General features: G+C 38.1%; 1 protein-coding gene and 1 pseudogene across 1 annotated transcript in view; both read right to left on the bottom strand.

Annotated features, from left to right (window-relative positions):
• LOC139458296 (dynein axonemal heavy chain 8-like) overlaps window positions 1-23,102 on the bottom strand; it is a 171,748-nt gene that overhangs the window by 83,144 nt on the left and 65,502 nt on the right. Inside the window, exons 32-44 of the mRNA XM_071239682.1 lie at window positions 19,852-20,005; window positions 17,598-17,761; window positions 14,256-14,358; window positions 12,617-12,721; window positions 9,237-9,398; window positions 8,052-8,276; window positions 7,314-7,486; window positions 6,476-6,654; window positions 4,471-4,658; window positions 3,681-3,767; window positions 3,004-3,111; window positions 2,403-2,537; window positions 450-611 (exon numbers count right to left, since the gene is read on the bottom strand). Coding sequence (XP_071095783.1) covers window positions 450-611; window positions 2,403-2,537; window positions 3,004-3,111; window positions 3,681-3,767; window positions 4,471-4,658; window positions 6,476-6,654; window positions 7,314-7,486; window positions 8,052-8,276; window positions 9,237-9,398; window positions 12,617-12,721; window positions 14,256-14,358; window positions 17,598-17,761; window positions 19,852-20,005 — 1,945 coding nt within the window. The remainder of the gene's footprint in view (window positions 1-449; window positions 612-2,402; window positions 2,538-3,003; window positions 3,112-3,680; window positions 3,768-4,470; window positions 4,659-6,475; window positions 6,655-7,313; window positions 7,487-8,051; window positions 8,277-9,236; window positions 9,399-12,616; window positions 12,722-14,255; window positions 14,359-17,597; window positions 17,762-19,851; window positions 20,006-23,102) is intronic.
• On the bottom strand, window positions 21,532-22,589 carry LOC139457963 (uncharacterized; annotated as a pseudogene).

Here is a 23,102-nt window from a genome sequence, read left to right as displayed (position 1 = left end):
TTCAGGAATTGTTTTCTAAAACAGAACATAACCAAGTATTTTCTTTGGTACTGTAGCTACAGAAAGTACAAACATACAGCACAAAATCATGGAATGCAATATTCCAGTTATGTGATGGTGGGCTGTAAATAATTGCGTCTGACCCGACAATCCAGTAATGGATATTGAGAGCAATGATCCATGACATCGGGGTATGAGGAAATGATATCAACGAAGTCACTGACCACCTAATCCATTAAGTTGCCTGTTCCGACCAGCAGAGGTTGCCGGGGAACAATTTTAACCTGGAATCCCCACTGGGTTGAAATAACTGTAGTCATCAACAGCTTTGATATGAAGTTGCCACTCATCAAAATAAATAACATGGCACCATGACTCAGAAAATGGTATCTGTACAATGGGTTGCTGATACACGAAAGTTCTATGTCACACTGACACGCCACGCTCACCTGCACAACTTTCAGATTCCAGGAAGGATGGTTGATGAGCATCATTTCATCTACTTGGTTGGCAATGGCTACCTGGAGGTCAGCATATGAGGCACTGTCCAGTACAATGCCCGGGAACAAGTCGGCAATCAAACTCAGGAACAAAGGTTCATCCTCATCAACCTGAATCAAACTTTGTTACATGTACCATCCTCGATTATCCAGTGTTATATGCTGAAACGCATTGAAAACGCCCAAGGGGTAAAAAGTGAAATTGATGCTAAACCAAATTTTATATGGTGTTGCCTGAGTACTACAATCACACTCAGATAACTTAGTTCCACATTAATAATGACAAGTGTTATTGGAAAGTACACAATTTTAGTGGAGGAAATGGAACACACAAGGGGTCCAAAGACAAAAGTAAGTACCAGGTATGATCATCCCTGGTTGCAATGCATGCCACACAACGCCATCTCATGGGCAGTATCAGTATGGATGAGAGCTTGTGGTCCTACGCCACTCGTGTTGCAGGACAAGTGCGAGCTTTCTCATGGTGGTGATTTGAGGTCGACGGGCGATGCGCTGTCCCAGGTTGTCCCACAAGTGCTCCACTGGCGATAGATTGGGAGATAATGCAGGCCATAGCATAACAGGTACGTTTTTCTATGCCAGGATGTTCATAGAAGCACGTGCTGTATGTGTTCTGGCGTCCTGTTGGAAAGTATGCAGCTCTTGGTGTTCGACGGAAACAGAGGACAATGTGACGTTTAAAAAATGGCATCCCTGCAGTTAACTGCATTTACGCGACCTATGCATACAAGGAGCTGCGTTCTGCACCGAAAACCTTTACCACGGCGACACCATACTCATATACGTCGATCGGCATTCCTGAGGTGAAACCTGGATTCTTCAGAGAAGAGAACACCATGCCAGCATAGAAGAAACTTTTGTCTGTGCCATGTAGACGTGCATTTTGGTGCCTTAGGATCAGAATCGGGTAAGGAAAGGATGATGGCACTGCCCGTTCCTCAAGTGTCAATCTCGGCATTGCATCCTCTGTACTTTGCACATGTAAAAACATGTTTTTGAGTACCATTCTCTTTTGACAACAGTTTTGGGGAGGATACCCCTAAACATGGCATATTTTCGTTGTTCTTTGCCAACTATCATGATATTTTCATGGATTCATGTTGGTGCGTTTTCAAAGCGGGTCAGTATATATCTTCACTCTATTCTGATAAATACCCTCGACCAAATTGACCCCAGTTTTGCTTTGACACTGACTCCAATGGCACGACTCCAAAGACCGCCATCTAATCAAATAGCTCCAATGAGCGAGAACAATTTTGTGCTAAGTTAGTAACATTACTTGCAAAATATGGTGGCAAATGAGTCCAGGGTATTTATCAGAATAGAATGGAGACATAATACACTGGATAACTGAGCAAGAACGTCTACATCCAAACGCATTAATAAACATTATACATAATCCATAATCTTTCAAAATTTCAGTGGTATAAAGATACCTAATTTCAAATCTAAGCAAGTTTTCATGTTTTAACATCATGCTAGCAGTGTCATAAATTTAAAGAAAGGTGTCCTGGGGACCTTGAGGTATACTTCTCTATACAGTATTTGAACATGGGGACCCCTCCATCTTTAATACTTAACAAAAGGGTTGATATTCATGCTTAATTCCGAAGCCCAAGTCTAGTAAAATTCTGTTCAGTCTAGTAAGTTCAGATCATAATAGTCCATATATAAGAGTGAGTGAGTTGGGTTTAACGCCGCTTTTAACAGTATTCCAGTTATATCACGGCGTTCATATATAAGAACACAAAAAGCTACAAAAATGATGTTCAGAGCCATATACGGAGTAGCTGACTCAAGAGTTTTGGCCACAGATTGATGATGATATCAGATTGTATCATAACTTCCCCGTATCAGTCAGTGTTGAATCCCCCAACTCACCAGTTTGGACAGGTTCATGTCTCTCAACACTCTCATCACAATCGTACTCTCTGTATCGTTGGGTCGAGACCTTTTCTGTGCACCAAGTGTTCTCAGAACAGACAAGATGTTCCGTAGACCAAAATCATAGTGAACCTACAACATGTTGCAGTTAATATGCTGTAAACACTTTCATGTTTGCAAAGGGATTTAGAAATTACATACTAATATCTCTGAAAGCATGTTTACATCACACCCATGCCCACATATAGTGATCGTTTAATTAAGAAGTTGGAAGAACACGACACTCTTTCATACTATGTAACAATGTTTCAGAGTTATTTCTTGCCCCTTCATCAGGTGAATACTGAATCTGTCAGTGTCAAGTATCATGACCACACAAAATCATCACGTTATCTTGCTCACTGTTGTCCATAATAATTTTGGACTCAAGCAAAAGTAAATCACACAAATGTAAAGAACATAAAAATGTTACCAACCTATGGGCCATGAGGCTCGAATTACAGCAATAACCTTTCAGTATTCACCTGAACATACAAGACTGAAAGAAACATTACTACTTGCTTCTGTCAGACTTTATGTAGATAAGGCAAGACTTCACCTGTTTGGAAAGCTGTTCTTCACACAGCTTGTAGAGAGTGTAGAACTTCTGGGCCAAGATGATATTTTCTATGAAACCACATGCAGCCAATTTCACCCTCATGATGATCTGTTAAAATACAACACAAGTTTAAGTTATCACTCAAAAGTAGTGGCGTGTTGCAGTGAAGACATTTCTCATTTGCAAAAGAATGCATATTTTTAATTGTAATAAACTAGATGAAATAAGATTTTAAATAAGATTTTAAAAAAGATATTAAGTGATCTGGTATGGTATATGGTTATTGGGATAGATCAACTGTAAAGGATAGAAATATTTCTGACGGGCATATTGGAAAATGGCCACCATGGCCGGTGCAGTGTCTCTACTTCATTGCCCACATCATGAACTGTCATTGCGATAAGTTTCATGCTTTTATGATAAAAGACACAGTTTTAAGTTATATGACAAAAGACACAGTTTTAAGTTATATGACAAAAGACACAGTTTTAAGTTATATGACAAAATACACAGTTTTAAGTTATATGACAAAAGGCACAGTTCTAAGTTATATTGCACATTTACTGGATGAAAGTCAGCAGGTGTGTCCTTATGCTGACGATATACCAACAGAAAATGATTCTGACCTGTCAGTTGAATAGATAATACTTTCACATTTGTTTTTACTTCCGACATACCTGTCTGTCTGGAACCATCATAGAAACTGTTCTGAACTGTACTTTTAAATTTTCTGGCAGCTCCTGTCGACCTGCGTAACCAGGGTTCTGAAATAATCAAGTTTGAATACGACTAATTTATTTGCTAAGGATAGAAAATCCCTTGTGTTCTGTTTTTCTAACCGTCTATATGCTTGTTCGTTACAATCACAGCAAAACTGTGGTTACACCAGTCACATCACTAATATGTGATGTCAACCATTATTCATTCTTTTTAAAAAAATAGTGTGAAAGTTTATCATGTATTGAGTCATATACACAATGACATGAAATGAAATTAATTGATACTGTGCATGAATTCCAAGTAGGCCTACAAGTACAATAATAACACATAGTATAGAGGGCAAATTCATTCATCTAGACCTGCTCAGAGGCTGATATTGTCCCCAAAATCTGCAGCAAACGTTAGTAAAACTTACCAAATGGAAAATACCAGTTTCCTAATTCATGTTAACATACTACATGTAATAACTAATGTGATAGCTGAGTCAAGGCAACATGTATTTCACTGATAACAGGATCAATAAAGAGGAAGAACGTCAACTTGCATTAGGTAAGTGCAATGTCAAAATGCCTCTGAAATAAGAACCCTTAAAAAATCCCAATTTTTTCTCATTTTGCCAATCAAGGGCACATATTTTAGAATCCTAGATAAATCCTTTTGGCATCCCTAAATGTATTACGGATAAAGACCCAGGACTCACAAACATATGGACCAAGGTCAATTCCTGACCACAAGTTGCTGGGTTACCATTGTAAGGAAAATTCCGAACTCCGGATTGAGTTCCACATTGTCTCCATCAGTAAAGATGAACTCCCTCTTCCGTTCCTTCTTGGCTGTGAGGACAATGTAGATCTGTTGGGCCGCAACGGACAACACAGGCAGCTCAATTCTGTTGAACTCGTCAAAACATCCCCAGGATCCTGACTGTGCTAGACCTGCATGACAATGATAAAATCAAGTAAATATAAACTCCGGAAACGAACTTTTCACTTATAGAACGTAAGTCCAACTTGTTGCCATGGAAACGTAAAACATAAAAATTTATAAAACTCCTAAATAGCAAAAGGCACCAGTTCAGTTTGTGTTTGGTAAACATGCAAAGTTTTGTAAGAAAAAATTTAACGGTTTCTGAGTTATGCTTCGGAAACGAACATAAAAATTTATAAAATTCCTAAATAGCAAAAGGCACCAGTTCAGCATGAGTCTGATATACATGCAAAGTTTCGTAGAGAAATATTTAAATACACGCACGCACGCACGCACGCACGCACACACGCACACACGCACGTACACACGCACACACGGACGGAACCCATTTCTATATCCCCCACCAACTTCGTTGGGGCGGGGAAAAAATAGGGGGCTCTTATTAGAATATAATTTTGATGAGATTAAAAAGGAGGTTGAAAGATTGTACATTTTGTGGTTTATGCTGACAGCCTGAAATGATATAAAAGAAGAATCTATGCGTATTATACACGATAGATATATTTTTGAGAATTTAATTGCCCATGATTAAGGTTTAAGGTGCAAATTGTGATTGTTCACTAGCCATTTCTCCTATATGTTGACCAAACTTGAAACTTATCTTGAGAATACTGGATGATGATTTATCAGTGTCCAAGAAAATTAACCAATCTGAAACCTTGCTTTGGATGAGACCTTCTTTGTTATCATTGCCATGGAACATGGACACAATCATGTTCGAGGATCTGTGAGATCACTCAACAAAGTACAGTCAAGTCCCGTAAATCCGACATTGTTGGTTGCATATGATAATGTCGGATTAACGAGTATTAGGTAGTATCAACGTTCATGATCGGACAACTACATGATAGATAACAATTCAAACACGGAACAAAAAAAGAGGAAAAAGGCAATATTCATATTGTTATGTTACATTGTTAGCAGAATATGTTTCTAATCATGCAACCTCTAAGATTTAACACAATGTATGACTGATTCAAAATACTTTTTAAAACATAGTCTGGAATGGAAGTTGCCAATTTGAAACTAGTACCATAATGCTTAAGAAAGCTGCTTTCTTAGTGGCTAATGTTGACTTCCTGTTAGTAATGTCATTGGTCAGTCAAAGTTCATTCTGACATGACTTGTAATGGGATGTCCTCAGCGGTAGCGAGATCTTGTATCTGATTTTATGAAATTGAGGTAATCCTGTTTTGTTTATTTAAAGCAGTAATTGTTTATTGTTAAGCAAATCTTTCTCTGCAGCCGTTGAAATATGCAGCTACTCGCCAACTCGTCTCGCATCAAAACACAGGGCTTCGTACTCGCGGGCAGATGACTACTGAGTACGCTGATAGCTGTGTCAGATTAACAAGACTGTGTGTTGGAGTCAGAGTGTGAGACTGTTGGATTAACGGGTCTAAATAGCACTGATTTAATCAGTTCTCATCATTAGTGTCGGATACAGCTGAGTGTCGAATTAACGAGACTTGACTGTATCTGGACTGGACAGGTTTGGAAATTAATTCTTGTCTTCAATAGTAAGTAAAAGTTGATGTCTACCTAAAGGCACAAGTGGTAGTCAACAAGGAAATGTCACAAGTTCTTCCTGAATATTCCATTATATGATACCGGCCTGTAAACAACCCAAGTCTCAACCAGATAATCCTAGCCTAAACCTAGCCTAAACACCCGATCATTTGAGTTGTCTCGTACGACCAGCATAGACTGCTGAGGACCTATTCTAATCCAGAATCCCCACACGGACTATTCTGTATCTTCAAACCTTTGTAGATACGTCCCAGGCCTCTGAAGTCCATCTGATCAGAGCAGTTAAACACAACGACATATTTGCCCAGAGCTTTGCCCATGTCTTTAGTTGTCTCTGTCTTGCCAGTTCCAGCAGGTCCTGCTGGGGCACCTCCCATAGACATCCCAAGAGCCTGGGCTAGTGTGATGTAACACCTGCAGTACCAACACAACATTATCAATTATCCAGTGTATCATATCTTCAATAATGATATATATCTGGATCCATTTGTCATCTTAGCTTCTTATTGAGGCCAGTGTGAATGACACAATGCCCAAAATAGATGTCCAATCAAATCAAACTTTTCTTCATGATTTAAACATTGCAGCATACACATTTGATATCTGCGGATATTGTTGAGTCTGAGAAAAGTTGTTTTTTTTGTTGAAAATGATAACATGACGAATAAACAGATTTAAATGCTTAATTTTACTGGTTGCATTGAAATCAATCAATTCAAACTTTTGAAATTAAGCATATAAACAACTTGACAAATTTTCCTGTCGGGGTCACTTGGTTTGGAATCCAGGATAAATCCTTGGCATTTATCATTGAATAGTCTAAGAGATATGTCCAAATGTTACCTGTCAGTGACAGGGGTGATGACCTTTTTTTCGAAAATGATAACAGGACGAATAAACATATTTAAATGCTTAATATTACTGGTTGCATTGATATCAATCAATTCAAACTTTTGAAATTAAGCATATAAACAACTTGACAAATTTTCCTGTCGGGGTCACTTGGTTTGGAATCCAGGATAAATCCTTGGCATTTATCATTGAATAGTCTAAGAGATATGTCCAAATGTTACCTGTCAGTGAGAGGGGTGATGACCAGTCTGTCAGTACAACCAAGAAACTCGTTCTGGTAGATGCTGTCTACATCAGTGATCTGTACAATACACAGGTCAACCTCCTCCTTGAAGTAGAACCTTGCTTGCTTCAACCATTCAAAATCAGAAGGTGTCTTGATATGAAGTTTCACCTACAAATACAATATCCTCCAAGTTAAAAAGGCACAGGGTAGTACATTGGTAAAAGTGTTTTCATCAAGTGAACTTTCCAACAAGCCAATCAGTGTTGATGTTTCTAAATTCTCAGGATCAGGGCGGCTTTTTTCACTTCTCTACCTTGAAAATAAACTCATATGAGTAGTTCCTAATGGAAATAATAAAAGCTCATACTACAAGGGGTTTCAGATATTTCATATATGTTTTGACTGCCATGGCAACTACACCCAAAAGGGAATACAATTGAAAGGAACAAAATATATCTGTGTTCCCTGTCATTTTGTTTTCGGAATCATTTTAGAAAGCAGACCTGTGACCTCTTAAGACAAGAATTGGTTGATGAAGACCCGCATCTTCAATGGGTGTCTTCTTCATTATCAAAATGGTAGCAATTAGAAAATTATACCAGAATTTGCATCAAAAACAAGACAAGCATAGATCGCTGGGGACATATATTCTTACCTGATATTACCATGCATCCTCGGGCTAACAGACTTAATTATCAACAGTAAATGTACAACCATAATGTAGGATACTTACCAGATCATCAAAGATGTCCCGCTGATGCACATGGATAGTGACAAGAGTCTCATACTTGATTCTCTCCACCTTGGTCAAGTCATGAGTTGTCTGCTCGATGAGTTTATTGAGGAGATCAAGGAACTTCTGGTTGGTGGTTGGCATCATCTTCTTGTCAAATCTGGCCACTTTCAGAGCATCCTCTGCATCCCTGGTCCACAACATCTGGATACCCAGCAGGCCAACCTACAGCAGAAAGCAACAGTCATGTCTACTGTTTGTTTAACAATGTGCTCAGCAAAATACATTTAAATAACCAACATGACAGATGTTATGAGCAACGATCCATGCCGGGCAACGAAATCAGCAAAAATGATCACCCCATCTTCAAACTCTTACTACCAGCATAAGTTTCTGGGGACCAATTCTCCACCTGGATTTATTTCCTATGTAGCCACAGCATTTACCTTAATAATGCAAGGCTTTCAGATTAGTTCATTATTTTTACATCTGACGGCCCATCCAAAATATCCTAAGACCTACAATTTCTTTAATTTGGTACTATTAGATATATAGTAGTTCTATCAAAAGATAAAGTCCATCAAAATGCCCTAATGCCGTGTCTTTAACAAAATCACTTCTTAGAGACACAAAATACACCAATAGCTACAATGGCTTCAGAACTCAACATACAATTAGACAATGGTATTTTACTTTGGTGAATCGTTTTGAATATAATGTTTATACTCCTGAAAACATAAACACTACTGTATTTAGCATGTCTTAAATGTAAACATAAACATTGTATTGAGCATGCCTTAAACATAAATATAAACTTTGTAGTTAGCATGCCTTAATATAAATATTAACATTGTATTTAGTATGCCTTAAACATAAACATTATATTTAGCATGCCTTAAACATAAACATTGTATTTAGCATGCCTTAAAAATAAACATTGTATTTAGCATGCCTTAAACATAAACATTGTATTTAGCATGCCTTAAACATAAACATTATATTTAGCATGCCTTAAACATAAACATTGTATTTAGCATGCCTTAAACATAAACATATGGATATCAAGTGCACAGGGTCAATAATGTAGTGCTTTGACCATGCGTGTGGATTTGGCACATTATAAATTGCATAATATTATGGTTCTAGAAATTATTAAATAACAATTAATCTGATTGTTTTTATTACCTGAGCAGGCACTGAGTTGAGAAATTCTAGAAGTTCAAACTCAGGTGCATTGATGGTCCTGAAAGCATCTCTGATAACACCATGAAGTGATTTCATCTGTTCTTTCAGCAAATCTCCAAGCCATACCTCAACATTTCCCTGAGCTTGCACCACTTTTTCCAGCTAGAGCAATTAAAACCGCACATATTATATACCACGCATCATCATTCATTGTAATGAAGCATACAGACTATTATCTTTACTCGTTAAAGAATCTAGTTACATTATTGCTGTACACCTTAGAAGGTTGGTTGGTTGGTTGGTTTGTTGTTTAATGCCGCACACAGCAATATTCCAGCTATATGGTGGGGGTCTGTAAAAAATTGAGTCTGGACCAGGCAATCCAGTGATTGATATCATGAGCATCGTTATATGCATTTGGGATATGATAACATTCAACCAAGTTAGGATGCCTGACCACTAGGGCTGCAACGAATACACTATGAGGCGAATATGATCTGTATCACAATATAGGGTAACGAATACGATTATTAATTCACGAATACAATAACAAGTCAGCAGCTGATTTATTATTTGTTATATTCAGTGAAGCAATAACAACATAAATTATTTGACATGGTTTGTTAATTATTAATATATTGTACATATATATACTGCACTTATCCAGGTACTAGTATCTGCTCAAATGCAACAATAACCAGTGACCACAATACTGTCAAACTAAATAGTATAAGAGTGTTGTCTTTTGAAGAAATATATGCATATAATATGTTCTTATGACTATATTTATGTAAATGCACATGCTTGCATATTCATAAATATTCGATTCTAGTGGCCATGAATAAGGAATTCAATTCATGAATGGATACGGTTCGATTCACCGAAAACACGAGTGAATCGTAACAGCCCTACTGACCATCCGAACCCGTTACGCGCGACAAGCATGTGGCATCTGGCATGTACAGTAAACTATGTTTATAACAAACACACTTGTAACGAACTAGCAGATATAACTGTGGCAGTTACATATTGCGAATATTTCTTGTATTGTACCTTTAAGTATAATTGATGTACATAATTAAACACAGTTTTAGTCATCTAATTTTATTGCTCAGCCTACACCACACTATCAATCACAGCCCTTTTTCTTAGCATGCTTAGTGCATGGTTTGTTAGTGAATGTCACATCCTGTGCCCTTTCCCAACTCGATCACTTTTGTCTATACGGCCAGCTTGGGTGGTGAGCCATGCTGTATACTGTACACCTTAGAAGGTTGGTTGGTTGGTTTGTTGTTATATGACGCACACAGCAATATTCCAGCTATATGACGGCGGTCTGTAAATAATCGAGTCTGGACCAGACAATCCAGTGATTGATATCATGAGCATCGATCCATGCAATTAGGATCGATGACATGCTTCCATCAAGTCAGCGAGCCTGACCACCCGATCCCATTACTGGCCTCTTACAACAAGCCTAGTCGCCTTTTACAGCAAGCATGGGTTGCTGATGACCTATTCTACCCCTGATCTTCATGGGTCAGAAGGACCGTGGTCATTCCACATATACTTTTCAAATGATAAAGATATATATATTCACTATTTTCTCACCTGTTGTTCACAAGGATAACTTTGGGGAACTTTAGATCAAATTCTAAGGTTTATATCTTATTACTGGATTGAGCACTTTATTAATTAATTGTATTTGCAATATTGTAGATATTGTTTGTATTTGAAAATATTTGTGTTTAGAAACGAAAACACCAAATAAGTATCCTAAATTCATTAATACCTGTATGAGCAATAAACTAAAAAGGAATATAAGTAACTTTAGAAATAATATTAGAGCTTGTTTGTAATATAGGAGGTAAGGCTAAGCATGAATGAATGAGGCATTTTATAGTATTGCTCTATCATGTTCAGCTACATGTATGTATAATTGCTAGAAGATATTAGTTGTATATTTGTTCTTATTGGCATGTCTGCATGTACTGTATATATATGTAGTGTTTTTTTCTCTGCAGACGAGTTTTGCACCACTGTGTAGAAACTTAGCACTGCATCATCCCCTGGTGTGATATCAACCAAAGCCCACACACCTGGTAGGTTTACACGTTTGCATATCGTTCATATGTAATTTATTAACTGTGTATATAGACTATCTAGTGTATACATTTGAATTATATATCAAGACAAAAATATTTTTGAAATGTACTATGATATAAATAGATTCTACCTATGCATTTACAACAATGTTACATACTGTATCTCATCTTATTGGTATGCTTATGAATTGTATGTGTATATCTGTGTTTCTAATACGTGTATATTGTTACATATGTGTTATATTGTAGACCTGATTGTTTCTTGGTGTTTTCTTTTATGTTCATACTATCTGGGAATAAATATTGGCCATTGAAGAACACAGCAGCGTCTGTGGTCTGTGTGCATCTGACGCAGTCCTGCTACATAACAAACTGCTTTTTGCTGTTTGCTGTATATATGCTGTGTATATGTTTATAACGAACTATGTTTATAATGAACTAAAATTAGTGGTCCCTTTGAGTTTTTTATAACTGTAGGTGTATCAAACACACCAAGAACAACATGGTACTTGGGTACAAAGACACTCAAAATTAAGTTTTTTCTATACTTTGTAACCAGATTAAATGGCATGCCAATCTTGTATTAGTATTGAAGACCTTTCCCAATAGGCTGAAGCTAAAGTCAAGTAAAATTTCTTCAGGTCTAGTAAAAGTAGTTGATACCAGTCCCAATTACTTAGACTAAATACACTAAAAGTGATGCCAAAATACAAGTTTGCAGTAATAGACCAAAAAGTGGTTAGCACAGACAGCACAATCATAGAGTGCTATTGTTACCATATTCAACGTAATAAGCGCCCAGGGCACTCTCAAAATTAGAAATATGGGATATTATTTTGGTGAAAAAAATTTGTGGTTTAGGCTCACAGCTGACAGCCTGAAATGTTTATATACGACAGGCATATATTTTCCAGAATTTAATTGCCCATAATTAGGGGTGCATATAACACACGAGTGCTTATTTTACGCGATTAAATAAGTCTTGTGTACATTAATCAATCGGAAGGGGTGCTAATTAGGATTGTTTACTAGCCAATATATTAGCAAATATCACCATTGGCACTTATTAGAGCGGGGCGCTAATTACGTCGAATACAGTATTTAACTTAACACCGGTAACATCTGCTAAGATTTCACTAGACAATGCAAGAAGACAAAGAGCTTTTGATATTAATAGAGGTCATTGAATCTGAAATATTACTGGTAAACATACAGGTAATGTCAATAGTGCCAAGTGACTTTATTAGCACCTCACCTACTTATTCATTCACATACCATGATTTTTTCACCCTCTTTGGAAACAACAGCCATGATTCTGTCATAGTCCTTCTCATGGAACGAAACTTCATTGACATTCTCAAACACCCCCAGCAGGTGAGACTGGAACCAAAACAAAAAGATATTTACAACATATCTGCTGGTCTGAAACCGCCATCTTTATTATCAAAATGGTAGCAATTAGACAGTTATACCTAAATTTCCATCAAAAACAAGATCTTGGCAAAAGGCTGCTTTCCGCTTTACAGGTGTTTTTTTTCATGCTGCAGTCAGTAACATTCAAGCTGTAGCCTTCGAAATTACACTAGTCTGCGAGCCCACGACTATTAAATAGTTCTGAGGACAAATAAACATCCCATGATGATAGTTTCATTGACTACCACCGTGTGAGGGCTATAATTCTGAACCAGTTCTCAATGGTATTATTTTGCTACAAATTAGAACTGAATAAACCAGACAGAAATGAAAACATAGTAAACATTTGTCTTGTTCAATAAGGACTGGCTGCAAATTCTGACTAAGGACTAGTGAAAAAAGGTTCACATTAGTCCTCTGGACTGTATCAAAACATCCTGTAGTCACAATGAAGTCTGGGCTTGGCAAACAAGTGAAGAAGCATGGGTACTGAATATCTATTCTGCCCTGGAGCCCCACAGGACCTTTTCATAGTAATATATATGTCATATTACAGTATGTTTTCACACTGGTACAGACCATTGCAAAATCATTATGTCAGTGACTCTCTGTTACTTGACTAGAGTCAGCTCATGAAGGAGACTCAACCATGGCAACATGTTTACCAATTGCTTCACGGTTTCATTGATTAATACCAGGGAGTGCTCTATTTTTGGTAGAAAATGCACTGTGGCTCACCTTGATATATAGTCAACAGTTTAAATATAAACTGTAAGAAAAGACAGAATCTTAAGTAACACTTGCTGCGGCATTGCTGTTCAAATATTTTTATCTGATCTACTGAAGATAAAATTACAAACAAGTATGAAACAAGGATCTTAATTTCCCCAATATTTCTAAATCTGCAAGAATGAATGAATTATGTGTTATGTGTCAGTATATATTTTTAAGTTATTGATGTCAAAGATTTTTAAGTTCTGATGATTGTCAAGATTGTCATAAAATGTCAAGATGTTCTGTTGGCCTATGGTGATATTCCGAAGGCAACACATAGAGTTGAGTGACCTCGCTTGGGTTTTCATTATTCCAAACTCAGTTCCAACTCTTGACAGATGAAATATAGTCACCAAAAGCCAACTAAAAATCCACCTAATCCCACAAAAATGAAACATTGCTAGATTTTTGCCTGTTTTAGGCAAAGGCAGCTTACGATGTAAAAACATAAACATCTCAAACGGCACAAGGCAAATGAAAATATGCAATAGCACATTCTGAGTCTTTACCTACTGGTCCAGGTCCAGTGAAACCCCTTTCTGACAGTTAAGATCAACCCATAACAGGGCTTGATTTAACTATATATTACATGCACCACTGCAACCTTTTATTGAATAATGCAACCTAACATCTGCATGTTATGTTGGCAAAAGGTAAGTTTTAATGAGTAATTAAATATACTTTAAAACACTATATACTTTCAATAGAGGAGAAAAAATCTATGTACCTGAATTGTGTGAGAATCGCTTGCTTGTCCAAGAATTTCCAGCAATGAAGGATCTGAGATGAAGAAAAACCTGGGAAACACCAACCTCTTTTTCTCCAGGTACCTGTTAAAAAACATCATAGGTGTTAAAGCTAAAATTTCCTTTCGTTTGTTTGTTTACTTGTTATCTGATGTCACACTTAGCAATATTCCAGCCATATGATGGCAGCCTGTAAACAATCAGTCTGGACCTGACAAACCAGTGATTCATCAGCTGACCCCTTTCACAAAAGACATTGCAGGACAATCACAAAGATGTTAAAGTGTCCTTTGGAATTCAAATGTGCAAAGAAGAACATTATTTTTTATCTATCTTCTAACTCAGTGAATGTAATTTTTAATACCGTATTCGACGTAATAAGCGCCCAGGGCGCTCTCAGAATAGGGGGCTATTATTAGAATACTATTTTGGTTGAAAGATCAATTTCGTGGTTTATGCTGACAGCCTGAAATGCTTATATACGACAGATATATTTTTCCAGAATTTAATTGCCCATAATTAAAGGTGCATATAACACACGAGTGCGTATTATACACGAATAAATAAGTCTTGTGTACATTGATCAATCGGAAGGGGTGCTAAATGGGATTGTTCATTAGCCAATATATTAGCAAATATCGCCGTGGGCGCTTATTACGTAGAATACGGTACTAATTAATTTCTAGTCAATAAACACAATGACAAGTTCTTTGGGTTATATAACTTGTTTATCAAAATGAAGGCAATGTTTGGATGTAACTAAAAACATCTTCATTTAGCAAATGTTAAATGCGTTAAAATTGACACCCAAACATCACCTTAACTGTAATAAAGAATTTGTTTATCCATAAGAACCAATCCTTGTTCATCACACCAACTTCTAAAATCACTGCCAGTCAAAGAAGTTAGATAATAAGCAGTTGTAGTTGACAAAATCTGAACCCATCCTTGTTTGAAGAGGGTTCATATGTTCATTTTACATGTTGGTCCCAATTAATTATGTGAATGAACATGCATTAATGGCTTCATTTATAAATACTACTCAAGAAGACTCCTTATCTGATTTATCTCAGAGGAATCCTGAGTATATGTACAATTATTACGTCCTTGCTTAACGTTACCATGAATCATTTCCGAGTTTGAATCCAATGCGTGTGGGACAATGGGGAAAGAATTTCATGTGTTTTTTTGGGGCATGTGCATCATAACCATAAGTTGGGCATTTAGAAGCTGGCGAGTCGCAATCCACTTTTGCTTGGCACTTAAAAGTGTCCTAGAGCACAATAGGGAGACTCTGGCACCAATTCCAACAACATGGAACAACACAGGATGCACAGGACAGGTTCATCCGTCTACAATGTTGACGGAACAGGTTTGCTACAGCAACCTCTGCCCTATTTAGAGTGCCTGGATTCCTGAGAATCTGTGATCAAACTGTCAGGAACCGTCTATCTGATACTGGTATATGTCCAAGGAGACAAGCGTGTGGACTCATCTTTACACAACAGCATTGCCATCTCCTAAGACAGTGATGTGTAAACCATCTCAACTGGCCATTACAGAGATGGAGAACCATCATTTTCTGAACCACCTGCAGGGACTGGACAGACTTGGTGGAGGGAGTGTTATGGTATGGACAGGCATTTCATACAGTGGGAGAACGGATTTCATCTAGATCTAAGGCAATCTCATGGCGCAACATTACTGTGTTGAAATCATGATCGACCTCATGTCATTCCATTCATGTACTGTCATTTACAGCATGACAATGCTCGACCCCATACAGCAAGATTAACCACAGGTTAATTGGCCCAGAACAGCATCCACGTTCTTTCTTGGCCATCAAGATCAACTGATTTTAACCCAATTAAACATTTATGGGGTGAACATTCCTCAGCCCTCCAAGACCTGTAATCATGAATCTGATTCAGTCTATGGGAACACATTGTCAGACAATCATTCATGCTTATTTGATGGTGGTCATAACCATTACTGACATTCTTTGACATAGACCTCTCTTTATGTGTCATTTGTTGTACACCGCCTCTTCCCTTTGTGATTTCAACATGTGTAAAAGCGCTTTCTTCCTAATTGTCATGTAAATCCTATGTTTGCATTTATAAGTATATGAAAAAAATCCCCTGTGTCTTGTTTAGAGTAGTATAATATACAAAGTATCATCAAAAGGGGTATTTTTATAGCTTAAAATAGATTTCTCCATACAGAAACTGGTTAAAGCTAACAGGAAACGTAAACATGGGTAAACATTTGGGCTTGTTCAAGCAGGAGTATCTACAACCTCTGATGACCATTTAAACAAGTATTTGTCACAGAAGTGACGAAATGTCCCCCGCCTGTATATACACCATAGTACCAAATATGAAGACAATCCAGCGATTAGTTCTTGAGATATCGCGACAACACCGTTTTCCAACCCCAAAAGCAGATTTGCCTGCTGTGAGCTTGAAAATGGGGTCAAGGTCACCAAAACCGACTGGTGTCTGCGGTGTCTGTATATACACCATAGTTCCAAACATTAAGACAATCCAGAGATTAGTTCTTGAGATATCGCGACAACACCGTTTTCCAACCCCAAAAGCAGATATGCCTGCTGTGACCTTGAAAATGGGGTCAAGGTCACCAAAACCGACTGGTGTCTGCGGAGTCTGTATATACACCCTAGTACCAAATATGAAGACAATCCAGAGATTAGTTCTTGAGATATATCGCGGCAACACCGTTTTCCAAATCCAAAAGCAGATTTGCCTGCTGTGACCTTGAAAATGGGGTCAAGGTCACCAAAACCGACTAGTGTCTGCGGAGTCTGTATATACACCATAGTTCCAAATATGAAGACAATCCAGAGATTAGTTCTTGAGATATCGCGGCAACACCGTTTTCCAACTCCAAAAGCAGATATGCCTGCTGTGACCTTGAAAATGGGGTCAAGGTCACCAAAACCGACTGGTGTCTGCGGAGTCTGTATATACACCATAGTTCCAAATATGAAGACAATCCAGTGTTTAGCTCTTGAGATATCGCGGCAACAAACAGGTGGGACGTACGGACGTACAGACGTACGTACGGACGGTCGTGAATACTATATCCCCCGCTTCGCGCTTTCGCGTGGCGGGGGACAATAAAGTTTACACTAGACCTCTGTACTTGTCTCAAAGAAACACATGAATATCCAAGTCTGCAAGAAATTTCAAACCTTGCATCTACTGTAAATAAACAGAGCTCAAACTCCACTGATGACATGTCATGATCAGCTGTTCGTGCAAACACTAGGTTTCTACAATATATGAGCCAGACAGGGTTACCCTGTGAGAGATTTCTGACACAGCTCCAGCTGTTCCAGCAGATGGGGTAGAAGTTGTCCCATGGTTTCATCACCAACACAACACTGAACGACATTGGTGCCCTCATGAGCGCGCTGCATGATCTTGCCCCACGACTTGTCTATATTCTGAAACCGCTTGGCTTCCTACAACAGAGGGTATAGAGTCTTCTAGCTTGAAAAGCATAAACAAAACATTACTGAACAATATGCTCATTTTCCTCAACTCTTAAATTCAAACTCAGATCTTGATGCTATTATCAGGGTTAAAGATTTTTAAAAAATTTGGTTATGATATAGAAGAAAGTCAAAAGTTGACAAAAGTTAACAAATGTTATGGCTTTGAACAGGTGCCCTGTATATTACTGATTAATTTGAGCACAATAATTTTTCCAATATTGCCTATCGAGGGCACTAGGCTCTGAATCCTGAATAAATCCCTGTGTAGTCTTCAAACTGTCCTTCTATTCAACACAAATAGACCTAGGACATGCTGTACTTAACCTTAAGTACACTGTGCAAAGTTTTGGACGTTTTCAAAATGATATTTACTGAAGATAACAAAAGGGTTAAAATCAATATCTGGACACCACGCGCCAACATAGCAAAGGTTGCCTTCCAACATTCATAACTGATCAAAATACATTAGAATCTGATTAATCTGAATCACCGTCCATACCTCATCAGAGGAAGAGGAGGATATCGGGCCCTTTCTTGCCCACTGGAAATGTCTAATTTGAAAGTTTGGGAAACCTCTGAGCTATTGGTATGAAAATGATCACACATACCGGTATTCAAATTATTGACAACTAGCCTTCTACTGTTGTACACATGCAAGTTTTAGATTTATGTCAAGGTCAAATACATAAATATGGCTAAGATGAGTGAACAGAACAGATTGTCAAAACTTCCAGTGGAAATGTAAATACGGGCAAGTCCATGACCCAAGATGAATGTTTTACCATATATATCTGTAATGTGTCTATGTTCATCTATGAAAATTAACTTTGGTCAAGTACTTGTTCATATATTAAACAAATGCTTTATGAAAATCTCTAAAATAATCCTTTTGCAAAAATTTCATCTTCATCCATGCATTTAGAGTTGTCAATAGTACCAAACATGCCATTGTTAGAAGAACAATGTCCACTTCAAACTTACATTAATATGAAAACAACTTTTATGACAATTTCTAAAACTTTGCTCAATTCCTAAATTATGCAGATTCTGTGGGACAAAATGGGCCCTTATCCTACCTAATTTACTAAATTCATTAATCATAATCTTTCTTATCCAGACTTCCTTCACTTCTTAAGACCTATTGTATCATGTCATTGATTCTCTCTGAATTGGATTAACTTTTCACACATCTCATTCACATGTCCAGAGAGTTGTTCTCATAAATGAACAATGAGTCTACAGCATAGCTTGATACTGATTTCACATGTCATTCCAAGGTATGTTAATCTTCATAATCTGGTTCCATGCATGTCATTTTCGTATGAATAAATGGATGAGACATATAACCAACATACTACTTAACATTTGAGATGGGTACTGGGCTATTTCATACTGTTACATAACTAGTGAGTGAGTGAGTATAGTCTTACTCCCTTTTTAGCAATATTCCAGCAATATCAAGGTGGGGGACACCAGAAATAGGCTTCACATTTTGCACCCATGTCGGGAATCGAACCCGGGTCTTTGGTCTTTGACGAGTGAACGCCTTAGCCACTAGGCTACCCAACTGTCCCGCTACATAACAAGAGATCAGCAGCTGGTGTACTTGAGTTGTGTACTTACTTTCAGTAACTTTAAATGAAGCTGAACATGCTCCATAGGCATGGCAATATGGGATACTATTTGAATGACACCGTCTCCAAGTAGCCAATCACACACATTGAGGTCCCACACTTATAATATCCTTATCAAATGTTGAATAGTATTTATAGCTGTTTTATTGTTAATTTTTTTTATCAGAATTCAGTAAGCAGATTTTCATGACACTTTTGGAGTGAGTTGAAATGTGGTTTTACACTGCATTCAAGATTATTTCACTTATATAGCGATGGCCACGCAAGTGTATGTGACTGAGTTATGCCGGGTTTTAAAGGGCTAGAACACAGATAATGTGCAGCAGTTTAACATTGATACCCTAATCAGATACAGTTCACTGACGCCAAGACAGCCTATCCTTGTTTTATCCCCTTAAAATCTTGTTTCTATAATTTCTTTACCTGAGGCAGTTGTTTGGCAATATCTCCCCCAACAAAAACAGCTTCCAGGTACACCCAGAGATTCTGTACAGTCATCCAGTTCTCCAGAATGTCTGTTGTATTAGAAAGGTTACCAACCCATTTCTGGATGGTTTTCTTGAAGGGTGCATTGTACCTGTCAAATGCATAATTTCCTTTTATTGTCCAACAATTCTGAAACTGTACTCAAGTTTTCGATTGAAAACAAACTTCTTAAAGACTCAGAATGTTTACATAAACTCTTTTCAAACCCTATGGCGTACCAGGTTAGAATTGGCCCCCAGCAATTTATTTTTGTAAGAGATGACTAAACTGAATTAAGTGGTTAGGTTCAGTGGCTTTAGTCCAGTGTGGGACATTGTTCACAACGTCAACCACTGGTTTGTCAAGCCAGACTCAATTACAACCTGTTAATAGCGAGAATATTGCTGGCCATGATATGAAACAACACTCACTCTCTACTACAATAGCCATACCACAGGTATGTTGTAAACCTTTCTATAATGTCTAATGCACAGCATGTTCAAAATGTGAAATGATACACTCACTACACAGGTTCCATTATGGTGACATTATTTAGTGCAATATCTCTAGTATCATTTCTTTAATCCATACTTTCATGCATAATGTCATAACTGTTCGTACCTATCCCAAGTGTCTGTATGTACAACAAAATGTATTTTTTAGAGTAAAAATATCATTTATACTTATCCTGACTCATACTTATTGCTTATCTCTCTCTCTTCCAAATAGGTAGTGGAAACGTCCTGTGCTGTTCCCAAAGAACAGAGAAAACAGCTCACCCAAATGCACCCTCACTCTGCGCAAGCGCACCGGAACCATGTGACCAAGCCCATTAACTCATCACTCTCTCTTATTTCCTACTTAATGGTCAGAACACATCAGTGGAAAGAGGGGAAGGCCGGGAGGGTACTCATTTGTATGAGTCAGGATATGTATAAATGATATTTTTACTCTATAAAATACATATTTTATCTTATCCTGACTCATACTTATTGCTTGAATCTCAGAGTAGGTGGTGGGTTCCACCTGTATGTGTGATTAACGTCGATCTGTTCTATAAACCCCATAGGAACGTTGTTAATCTTCTGTGTAAATTCTTTATCTGGGGACCACCTTCCTTTTTTGTGAGCAGCAAAATGGAAGTAAATCATATAGATTTGTGGATTTATAAGGTTTCTAAGATTAAAATCTTGTTCACCTTAAATGATTCAAGTGTTAAGAGAAGAGCAATAATCTTAACACAATCATTTCTCACTCATGTGCTGAATTACATAGTAAAACAGGGGGCATGGACTCTCAGTCGTTGGTTATGGAACAGTAACCTGACGTCAACAAGTCTACATGATATTGGGTGAGTGTGATCTTCTAATGTCGTCTGGTAGGATTCGTGAGTAGTTGTGCCACAACTAAAGGTCCGAATTGGTGAATACCAGCTAAGTCTTCTGTAGCAAGGTCTCTGAGGTAGTGATTGGCGAAAACTGTATCTGATTTCCAGAAACAGCCTTCCATAATAGTTGTTATGGAGCAGTTGCCGTGAAGTGTCAAAGTTGAGGCTAAGGCTCTTACTTCGTGAGGGTTTGAGGCTGAAGGGTGGTCCAATCCCACTGCTCTGTATGCTCTGAGAATAACAGCTCTCATCTAAAATGAGATAGTTGTTCTGGATACCTCTGTGTGTGTATTCCTTAATAAAGGAATAAATAGTCTCTTAAAACCTTGTCTACTAGGTTTAGACTTTTGTAGGTATAATCTTAAGGCTCTGACTGGGCATAGTAATAAATCCTCTGTATCCTCTTCACCAAGGATGGAGGAAAGAGCCGGAACATGGAATTGTCTGTCTGGTTGGCCTGGAAACTGGTTCTTTACTATAAAGTCCCATCTTAAGCCAAGGTGCGCTGATGAGTTGTTACCACTGTCAAATGTGATGTGATTGAAGTTTATCGCGTGGATTTCAGACATTCTGGCTGCTGTAGCTAATGCCAGAAGAAATAGGGTTTTCTGCGTCAGGTGTTCAAAGTCGGCCTGTTGGAGCGGTTCGTATGCATCTCTGGTTAGGTGTTGCAGGACTATATTTAGGTCCCATGCTGGGGCTCTAAATCTTTTCTGTTGGTCCTCAAGTCTGAAGGATCTGAGTAGGGCTATCAGCTCGGGAACTTTAGTAAGTTTTATCCCGTTAGCTATTGTCAGTACAGAACTGATAGCGGCCAAATAAGTGCCCAGTGTCGAACCTTTAAGATTCCTTGTACATTGTAAGTGACATAGGTAATCTGCTACTTGTGGAATAGTAGCTTTGGCTGCAGAAAAACCCTTGGACGTTGCAAACTGGTCAAAACTTTTCCATTTATCGTCATAGAGATTCCTCGTTGATCTACGAAGTGCTAAGGAGACTGTGCCTTAGCTGCTCTCATGGAATATCCTCTTTTAACGAGACTGCTCTTGATATGCTCCATACATGAAGTTCGTATAGATCTGGTCTTGAATGGACCTGATTGGAGTGAGGATGTAGCAGTAGATTTGGCCAATTTGGAAGTTTTAATATTGGATTTCCTGCTAGTTCGACGAGATCTGGAAACCACGTTCTCGCCGGCCAGTAAAGAGGTACCAAAAGCAGTTGTAGGCTGCTCGTGTGTAGGATCTTTTGTAATATCTGTGGTATCATGGCTGGTGCAGGAAACGCATACACGTTTAGTTCCTCCCATGATATTGATAGAGCATCGACTGACCAAGCTAGTGGGTCTGGCACTGGTGATACAAATGTTGTTAACTGATTGTTGAATCTGGTTGCGAATAGGTCTATCTAATGGGCAACCTTTTTCTTTTATTGCCAGTTGGAATGCTTCTGGGTGTAGCTTCCATTCTGTCGGTGATGGTTTGGCTGGTCTGGTGACGGCATCTGCTAAGACATTTGCCACTGCTGGTATATGACTTGTCTTTATTGTTAAGTTCATATTGTCTACTAGCTCGTAAAGTTGAAATGTCAACTTCAGGAGGGTCAAGGTTTATATTGTATGCCACAGTTGAATTGTCTGTTCTGATCATCAGACGTTGGTTTCTTAACTGTGGGGCCCAGTGAAGTAATGCACGGATTACTGCCTCACATTCCAGATAATTGATGCGGTAGAGCTTTTCTGCTTCTAACCATAGGCATGCTGATACTTCTCTGTTGAAGTGAGCTCCCCAGCCTTGAGGTGAGGCGTCCCTGAATAGGTGGT

The sequence above is a fragment of the Haliotis cracherodii genome, unplaced genomic scaffold (assembly GCF_022045235.1).
Source record: "Haliotis cracherodii isolate W230 unplaced genomic scaffold, xgHalCrac1.p SCAF_12, whole genome shotgun sequence".
In the NCBI taxonomy this organism is placed as follows: Eukaryota; Metazoa; Mollusca; class Gastropoda; order Lepetellida; family Haliotidae; genus Haliotis; species Haliotis cracherodii.
This window is presented reverse-complemented; position numbering and strand designations above follow the sequence as displayed.